The sequence below is a fragment of the Pholis gunnellus genome (assembly GCF_910591455.1).
Source record: "Pholis gunnellus genome assembly, chromosome: 3".
Lineage (NCBI taxonomy): Eukaryota > Metazoa > Chordata > Actinopteri > Perciformes > Pholidae > Pholis > Pholis gunnellus.
The window spans coordinates 15330820-15341253 of NC_136529.1; the positions used below are offsets into that span (position 1 = coordinate 15330820).

Consider the following 10434-nt stretch of genomic DNA (forward strand, 5'->3'; position numbering starts at 1 on the left):
TAACTCTACTTTCTTTGGCACCAACATTTTGTCACATATTTCATATTACAGGTGGAAATATTTTCAAGCGTCTTCAGTTTTTGGAAAGCTTGGGAGATTGCTGTTCAAGAAATCCTTGTTTATCACTTAAGTAACATGTTCTGAGCCTCATCATACCTCACCATTCGTCTTGACACCTGAGAGGACACAAGGAAGACTTTTTCACTTAAGACCCTGTGACTGTTTGAGCGATTGCATGACTGCACAAACCTGACGCATTTTGCAGAGGACACGACTGCGGCAATGGAGAGTATTTCAAATGAAAGTGACTTTTGGCAATTTAACGAATCCTGGCGGAACTCAAGTGTCGTTAACGGCACAGGTTGGTTGAATCAGACAAACCCTCTTAAGCGGAATGAAGAAGTGGCGAAGGTGGAGGTGGCCGTTCTCGCACTGGTGCTGTTTCTGGCGCTGACGGGGAACCTGTGCGTCCTGCTGGCCATCCACACCACCAAGCACAGTCAGTCTCGCATGTATTACTTCATGAAGCACCTGAGCATCGCCGATCTAGTTGTGGCGATATTTCAAGTTCTCCCTCAACTTATCTGGGACATTACATTTCGTTTCTATGGACCAGACATTTTGTGCAGGTTGGTGAAATACCTACAGGTCGTCGGAATGTTCGCCTCCACGTACATGTTAGTATTGATGTCTGTAGACAGGTGTTTGGCAATTTGTCAGCCTCTTCGTTCGTTGCACAGGAGAAAAGACCGTTTCTATGTCATATGTTCCTGGGTCCTGAGCCTGCTCTTCAGCATCCCGCAGATGTTCATTTTCTCCCTGATCGAGGTTGGCTCTGCCGGATCAAGAGTGTATGACTGCTGGGGCGACTTCGTGAAGCCTTGGGGAGCCAAAGCTTACATCACATGGATCAGTCTCACTATATATATCATTCCAGTGGCGATACTGAGCATTTGCTACGGGTTGATAAGCTTCAAAATATGGCAAAACTTTAAACTGAAAACTAGGCGCGAGCAGTGTATAAGCCTGACGCCCAAAACCTCCAAATGCAACACACTGGCCCGCGTGAGCAGCGTTAAACTCATCTCCAAGGCGAAGATAACTACAGTGAAAATGACTTTTGTGATCGTCGTGGCTTATATCGTCTGTTGGACCCCCTTTTTCTCTGTTCAGATGTGGTCTGCGTGGGATCCAGCAGCGCCCCGTGAGGGTAGGTTGAATTTTAAAGTTGAATATTGTATTGAGTGCGATTGAAACACTTACAAACACATCTTTTTCCATTCCTTTGCACATTTGTCGTATGTTGCCACGTGGGAATGAATGGAGATTTGATTGGTAACTGTCGCATCCCTCCAGCTGCGCGCATCAGTGCTCTTTACGCACGAGGATGCCATGGTTTGCTTATCAAGTTGGAGCAAACTAAGACAACAAAAACACCCGTTTAAGATTCATTTATTCTGTTTAACTCATTGAGGTGGGTCTGGCACTGGGGTTATGGCTGAGTGAGAGCCGGGTCCTGTTGTTTGGGTAAATAAACGCAGCCCGAGTGCAGTGCGATGACGGAGTTTAGTGACTGGGCTGAAGCTCTGACCGATCACTGACCATTTCAAAAGTCTGTTAAAATCACAAGTGCTTGGACTTGCTTATACGACCGTGTATGTTACATTTCACTATTACTGACATTCATCAATTTTAATGGGAAAAATAAATAATATTAAAATAATAATCGGTCTTTCTCACAACGAGTTACTTGTTAATCTGTTCTGATGCAGTTTGTTTACATCAGGAATGCAGGAAAACAGACCGATATTTAGGTTTTCTAATATGTCAAATGCTTAGATGATCTATTTGGTACATTCGTTGTGTGGTAAGAAAAACCGTCATAAGGCCTTTAAAGTGCAAAATCTGTACACAGAATTTTCCTCTGGCCTCACGCTGCAGAGACCGACTGCTAATCATTAATCAAATTAGTGTTCGCCAACACGCGCCAAGCAGCTTTTATTTGCGCCTGTAGGGCACGTTGAAGTGCGTCGTTGACATTTAGCCACAATAGGACACTAAGCAGCCATCTAATGTATGCGGTCCCTCTATCCATCGATCTTGTTCGTAATGGCCACACCCATATTACAACAGAACGTTTAATATGCCAACTCAACTTCACATTTGTACTGTGCCTCTGTGTTCCTTCCATGATTTAATTACATTAAATAGAGTAAGTGAAAAGCACAATGTAAGCATTGTATAAAGTAATTATGTGTTTGATATGAAAGGGGCTTTAATTATGGGATTTAAGGGCATTTGTGAACTGGAAAAATGAAGAGTAAATTTAATTACAGCTATTAATATGAAGACTGGAGAATAATATGTCTGCATTTCCTCAAAGACGATACAAATGTAGTTTTCCAAGTGTTTTCCATCCCTTATAAGTTTACTGCTTTAGTGTTTCCTCACACAAAAAGAAAGAAGAGAAACGTCTTCTGCAAAAACAGACTAAAATTAAATAAACTGTACACAGCTAAAATAAGACATTGCTTTTCTTGATGAGTAGAGTGCAAACAGACGTTGGTGTTTCAGGCCTTGGGTATTTAGTTTTTTTCCCCAGCTGACTGATTGTGTGTCACTGTCATTCTCCTCAAGCTGCATTTTTCACACAAGCTATTTACACTTTGGAGTTAAACAGTTGCACAATACACTACTGAGGAGGTATATTTGGCTCTGATGCTGCGCCTCACAGTTATATTCCAAGTTACAGTTGCCAGAAAAAGAGCAACAAAAGGGCTCGAGCCTGTGAATGAAAAAGAAAGTGATTAGTTCATTTTCTGTTGCAGAGCATTGCTCAGTACAGGGAGGAGGCTGATGGCTGTCCTCCACGTGAACAGTGCTCAGAAAGGCCAGAATTGGCAGTGACACGTGACAGTGTTTATGTACAAAAGATAGGCTGGAGTGTCACCTGTGTGTGTTTGCAGATAAAGTGCCCATTAGAGTGAGCAAAGTGAGCAAAGATGCCACAGCTTAGATAAAAAGGCTTACTATGGAAAGAACCTATACATTGCAAACATGTGTTTCAGACACTCATTATTTAAACAAACCAGTTTCAGAAAACACCAGATTATTAAGTATAATTTTGTGGTTGTAGTAAATTGTAGTTAATGTTGTCAATTTGTAAGAGACACCAGGTTTGTAATAATGTGTTTTCAATTTTGAGTTGTGGTGCGAATGAATCAGGGTCTGTACCTTTAAAACAGTTTGTGTTGTAGTGGGAAAAACAAATAACAGCCAGTAAGGAACATACTGAACAAACGCAATATTCATTATTAATGTGAAATCATTGCTTATGAGGTAACCTGCAGACTTATAGCAAATATTTAGATAGCAGCTAATCTCAAACAAAGATTGTGATATTACATAATTCATTCCATATAATCACCTCTTTTATTCTACTATATAATGTATCCATAACATGTTGTATGAAACTTGAGTAAAACGAAACCTTACGAGAGGACTAAAGTCATGGTTGTTTTTCCATGGTGCAGAAAAAAAGTGCATTGTTTCAGCATATTTGTGATTGGCACCATTATGGAAAATAAAAAATCTATGAAAGACATCTTTTGAATTTTCACCGTCAAACAACTTGACGTTTCAACAAAAGAGAAGGATTACTACTTAAAGTTCGCTGTCTGATTTTGAAGGGCCACTCTCAGTAGAAACAGGAAGTACAAGTAGAATGCAGGCTGCCACTTTTTCTCCACCCTAGTGCCCCATTACCAAGTAATTATGTCTTCTTCAGTAAATGATTTGGTAATTCTCTGGGACAATCAAAACATAATGCATCGTTTTTTCCAAGTTCATAGTTTGACATTTTGGAAAATATGGTTATTGGCTTTCCGGTCAAGATTTAGATGAGAATGTATGTATGACTCAGTTTTTTGCATCTCTCTTAATGTGCTTACATAGAAATAAAAATAACATCAAGTGTTCCACCTCATTTGCTCATTGAGGACTACCAATGGAAACAACAACGCTTCCGATGCCAAAATGGTGTCCTGCTGCGTATACTGATTCTGTCTTCATATGCAGAATCTGTTTATAGAGATGAGATGGAATGAGATGGGTGTTGCACAAGCCAATGTAAACTATAAAGTGCTCTTTGACCATGTGAAATTATTTAAACTGATCTGCACTTTGATGTCTTGTAATAACCTTGAAATTATAATCTTTTTAAAAACTATTTGAGACAGCTATAGCATCATGCTCACTTGCATTGGGCGCAAACCTGCCTCTATAGTGTATTAAGTCCCACAGTGGTGCATTAATTATATTTAAGTTCAGCCATGGCTACATGAGATGCTCCTATATAAATAGCCTAGAAATTATTTAATGAGCAAAGGTGTAGGTGCACTGCATGAACAAGTCTCATTGATTAATTTGTTCCATGACAGCTAGACTTTTCAGTATGGCACCAGGAGTCAAGATATGGTTCTACTGTCACTTTGAAAGAGAATAATCTTATTCAGATATCAGTTTGTCAGAAAGGCTGTTTAATAAAATCCAAAAATTGAGAAAGAAGTGGAAGAGAGGACAGGTAGGCTGGGCTTTTGCTTTCTCTTTGAATCATATGGAAACATTTAAGTTGTGGCCTCAGATGTTCAGACACTAGCTATAAAAATATTGCAGTCTTTTAAAAATCTCGCCAATAACATATATCTCTATTGTCTGTGTCTGTAATAAGGTTGGTCTGCCTTGGAAAATTGATTGGTTTACCAAAACAGTTTGCATGCATTTTCTTGTGATTGTTCTAGTTTGAGGTACGTAAACCCTAAATGAGAAAAATGAAAAATAAGTAGGTGGTCAAGTATGTGTGTGTGTTTCTGCCATTCAACATTTTAACTTTTATTTTATGTGTTCTGAAAACACACATCGTTTTTCACTTGGTAGACACTACAGCCTTCCCTGCTGATTAAACTTTTAGCAATGTTATAGATGTGCATTATAAAGCAGCTTTTTCTAGTTGTCCTGGATGAATATCAAAATGTTTTCACGTTGTTGTTGTTGAGCAGCAATTACATTGGAATTTATGCATATCTGTGATTTTGTTCAGTTCCTTGGGTGCATGTTTCCCATCTGTTATTTCCCGTCTCAATTCAAGGAGGCGGGTCTGACATAATCAGGTTCGGCCAAAAGTGATGTTGCTATTGTTTTCCACATCATCCACTGTTGCTTCCATCCACACCACTCCAAAAACATCAGGAGAATGCATTTGCTGATTACAATTATAGGCTCAACACGCAGAGAAATGCTGTCGCTTTAGAGGTGCTGGTAGGCAAATTTTTGAAGTTTGTAGCGAGCGAGGCTTGCTGTTTCCCACTGCTGTTTGAGCTTCATACAGCACAGCTGTGAGTGCTTATTGATCCTGCCTTTTTTCTTTAACCATGACCTAAATTTCTTGCAAACTTTAGCTAAGCAGTTTTAGTTAACCAAACCAATGAGCTGGCAGAACATAAGAGTAATGTTTAGTTTATTTTTGAAACCACTGATAAACAGCTTTTTTTTTCAACTTTTCACCTTTTGTTGTTTAAAAGTAGAGGAACTTGTAATCTGATAGAACAAATGTATAAATATATAAAATAGCAGATTCTTGAAAAACGAGTCCAGTATAGACCCAACATACAACATAAATGTCATTGTTCATCATCTGATATATTGAATTTTGTTCTGTTCTTCAAATTGCAACTATTGAACCGGCAAGCACTTTGAGTGACACTGCAATAAAATGGGCAAAAAATATTTGTAATGATGATAACTTAGGAAAATATGAAAGTTACGTCCAGTCAGAAAGAGTAATATAACATTACAGTCATGGGATATTACTTACCCTAACGTTACCTACACGTTAAACCCTGTCACTAAAAATCTCAACCTGACCAAAAGTCAGACAACGTGCACAGCAGGACATGTGAAAAACGTTATCACTATGATATCAGTCTACAAGTTAACTCCGTTACCAATATCGGCATTTCTGTGTCTCTATTTCAGAGTGACTTCGGTCTGTAATTGGTATTAACCTTTAGCCGTTAATATTTTAGTGTCCGTTTGAATAAAGTGCCTTTTAACGTCACCTTAACATTATAGCCTTGTTACAGTCCTTCGCCTGATTTGTATTACTGACTCGTTTTAATTAGTAATATGTGGGATGCTGGCTAATGGAAAAAATAGCTAAAGTTAGTTGATAATTATTACAACATGTGCAAGTTGGCTGGCTAGCTGACTGGACAACGTTGGAGCGTTGGACTTATTGGATTTGACAATCAATGTAATCAATAATGGTGTGACACGATATCAACTGCACTCATAAAACATGTGCATACACTGATAACGGGCAGTTTATACTGTATAAAATGAGAACAGATGTAACTGTAACCGTTACAATCACGTTACAATACAGGCTGCAGGTTACTCTGAGTTAAGATGGCCGACAGCAGTCCTGTGTCACTTCCGCTTCTGAACGATTCCATTTCCCGAAATGTATATATAAACCAATATCATACATTTTAACTAATTGAATCTTGCTATATGTGCCATTTACAAAATGTTTTAACTGATTAAATGTAATTATTTTCAAAATTAACAGATTCATGCTGATTTTAAGGAATTTGAATAAATATATTTTTAAAAATGAAATCAAATGAAATAGATGTAAATACTTAATAATAAACTATGCCTTGATTTTGAGTGTAGGAGCAAGGACAACAAAGCCGGACAGATAAAGGTAAAAAAAAGGACTGTTATGTACACAGGTAGTAAAAAGAAATAGTGTTAATATAAATATCATGTAAATAAGAAGCACAAATGACCAACAATATAATATGAAATAACACACCTATATAAGTTAAGCATTCTGTAAGTTGTAAACAATACAAATAGTGCAAAGAAATGACTACTGAATGGATTTACATAGACTGGATAATTATGTTTAGTGTGTAAATGTTTGTATGGTCAAGTGTTGACAAGCGCATCATATTTACTGTACAGATGTGGGAATGGTATCAATCTTCTTTACTAACTCTCATCAAAAAATCCATACGCATATTTTCCTAAAATTGTAAACTATTCCGTTAGCCAAAATTGGACCAGTGGTGTAGCACACCCACTGTGTAAAAATGTCCGCATTGAACCAATTAGTGTACGTTTTAAAGCGTGAACAATGAGCCAAATTGCTTCATCACTCGAAGTTTCCCCAAAACCGTGATTTACTGTAAAGGACCCTGTAGTGTTCACTTATTGGAAGTTTACCCTTTTTTGCACGCCATTAGGCTTATTAATATGATTTTTGGAAACGTCAGTGACGCCTTCCTCTTAGCTTTGTGACATCAGTGGCATCTGTGATTTCATATTAAAGAGCCAGACAGATTTCATTATGTAAATGAAAAGGACAGAAACATTTTAAGGTCAAACCCTGACTCAGATTCCAAAAAATCTGTGAACACAAACTGCTGAGCGTGGTGACCTCAGATGCTGACTCACACTCTGTGTGTTATAGATCAGCATTAAGCCTAGTGTTTAATCTCCAAGTGTTACTTTTCAGTGTCTATACAATGTCCTTACACGGAGTGAGAAAAGGAAGGCATTGTCATACATACAGAAAGCCCTCTCAAATACAATGAAAAAGAGATTACTGTAACGCTTGTTTACCTTCAGGGAACAAGAATCAGCACTAAGTGTTCTCGTGAATGACTTGCTGAAGAGTCTTTCGGGGCATCAGCACTGACAGTCAGACAGATGTACCACCCATGGGGATGATCATTCAGATACTGCCTTTGCATTCGCTGTGTGATTCTTCCTTCTAAAGGCACCGTGAGCTAATTAATTTAAGACTGTTGCTTGATAGTTCCCCTTGTTATTCAAATTACATCCAGGCTCTGCTCTCATCTGTCCTGATAAGATTGCTTGATAACCACCAGTTGGTCTTTTGCAGCGTCTCCAAAGAAGCGTATTCCTCCATCCATGTCGGCAGCATTATAGTCTACATAGAGCAGGTTGATGCATGGCTCAATATGTTTGTTGTACAATTGTGTAATAGCCAGTAAATTAACATGTTTCGTGGTTGCAGAGTTTGTAGAATGTTTTAGAGATTTTCATTTTATTGTTTGGTGTAAAATATAGTTTCTACATTTTTCTGCCATTTTCATTTGTATACATTTGAAAGATTACAACGCAGCGCTTACCCAAAGGTAGATTATAAAGCATATGACACGATAGTAAAAGGGTAATTGAATGATCTGCACTCATTTGAACTCAAGTTTTAGTCTCAAAAATCAAACCGTTAAAAGCTGATGATCAATTCTTATTAGTCATGCGTGTGACTTTCTTGCCCTTACAGAGATCATTTACGCTGAGCAATTTTGTTCGAGCTCGGGGACTGTCATTAGAGACAGCTTGACAATAGCAGGAGCACAGACCGATTAGCGATCAGTAAAAAGAGGTTAACTAAGCGAAACAAGCCAATTACATGGATTCAAACCTCATTTGCCAAATGTCAGTTCGATAGTAGAGTTGACGAGCAGAAATGTCATCCACCGTGCCACAGTAGGTTGCCTATAACCCCGATGATGTGTGAGGAACATTTCTGCCTCTCCCATTTTGATCTTGAAAAGGCTTTTGCAGGAATTTGCTTTGTTTTAGAATATCAGGGCTTTCTTGCTTGTTTAAACAGGTTTATTTCTATAGAGCTACAAGTATTATGAAACACTTTCCTCCCTCGATCTCTGATTTCAGAGACTGAGAATCCCTCCAGCTATAATCAGTATATTTAGTTATAACATATAATTTCACTGATTCTACATTGGCAGAAAATGGCAAATTGGGAAAGGAAACAAGACTATACCAGTCTACAGCCATGCCAGCTGCTCTGTGAGGCTAGAGTCTACTGCATGTGAGCATGCTGAACTGACGTCAGCATGCTGATATCTAGCAAGTAATGTTGCATGTTAACCATCATACTTCAGCCAGTGAGAGTTCAGAAAGGAGTCGGCACTCTGAGAGTCAGTTCCCTGTATCTGTGTCGTGGGTTTCATCACTGCCCCGCCCCTTTAGGAAGTTAACGGCAGCTCCTGAGGCCTATCGATTATGACCGATTCTTTCATCGGGTAGCTTGTATTGCGTCCTTTTTACTATAGACCATATTTGCTTTTTGAGTATGCTAACATTTGTTAATTACATCTAAACACAAAGCTGAGGCTGATGGTAAAATTAGCTATCATTGTTAATTTTTCACATTTTTGGTCATAAACCAAAGTACTGGACAATTTGAAGTTATGACCTGATAGTTTTTCTAGATTAAAAGTAGGGAGTTACCAAAATTGCTACAATTCATCCTTAAGTCGGTCATGCATTTGCAAATTTGAAGCCATCGCTCAAAAGCTGTCGTGATATTTCGCTCAAAAATCACAAATGTCAACCGTGTGGCTGTGCTAGATGAAAAGTCAGCTAATCGCCAAAGTTATTGAGGTTCATTCTTCGGAGTGCATGGATATCTCTACCAAAATGTATGGCAATCCATTTAATATTTTGAGGTATTGCAGTATGGACTATATTGGTATACCGACTGATCATCCAACATTGACATCACTACAACCACGTCTCGATCATGGATAAACCTTGTAAATAATCACAAGTAAAACAAAATGTGTGTGTGTGTACTACTGGTGAATTATGATAAGAACAACAGCACAGTAACTTTCCTCTCTCTCTCTCATCTCCTGCAGCGATGCCCTTCATCATCTCCATGCTGCTGGCCAGCCTCAACAGCTGCTGTAACCCCTGGATCTACATGTGCTTCGCTGGGCATCTGTTCCAGGATCTTAGGCAGAGCTTTCTGTGCTGTTCCACCCGCTACCTCAAGTCATCCCAGTGCAGATGTGAGCGCGACTTTGACTCCAGTCACAAGAGCAACTCCTCAACCTTTGCCATTAAAAGCACTAGCAGTCAGAGGAGCATCACGCAGACTTCCACCACATAAGCACTCGTCCTCCCTTGCCTTCTCTTTCTCGAGCTGCCCACCCTGCCTTTCACCAATGCAGTCGCCCATTAAACATCCAGCAGTTCAACTCCTTCAGTTACCTCTCGCCCCGGGGCTTGCTGTTCAAGCTCTGACGGGGAAAAAACAACAAAAATTGTAATTATTTTTTGCTTTACAGTACCTTACAGTGTCATATGGATATGTAATTGTTAACTAGAAAGATGTACAGAATATAATTAAATGTGTGATATTTTATTCTCGAAGATAGACCAAGCTGAGCAATCACCTGAATCTTTTTGTTTTTTACATTATTCTTGTTTGAGATGTACAGTATATATTTACATATTTGCAGTGCATAGAAAGTCAAGAAAAGCTAATATTTTTTAAACACTTTCAACCGTGGCCAACGTCATTACTGA

General features: G+C 38.8%; 1 protein-coding gene across 1 annotated transcript; it reads left to right on the forward strand.

Moving 5' to 3' along the window:
* Nucleotides 1-282: 282 nt before the first annotated feature.
* On the forward strand, nt 283-10015 carry oxtra (oxytocin receptor a; the record flags this gene model as incomplete). Its single annotated transcript, XM_079186709.1, has 2 exons — nt 283-1210; nt 9762-10015. 2 exons carry the CDS (start codon nt 283-285, stop codon nt 10013-10015), a joined length of 1182 nt encoding a protein of 393 aa, XP_079042835.1.
* Nucleotides 10016-10434: the final 419 nt, after the last annotated feature.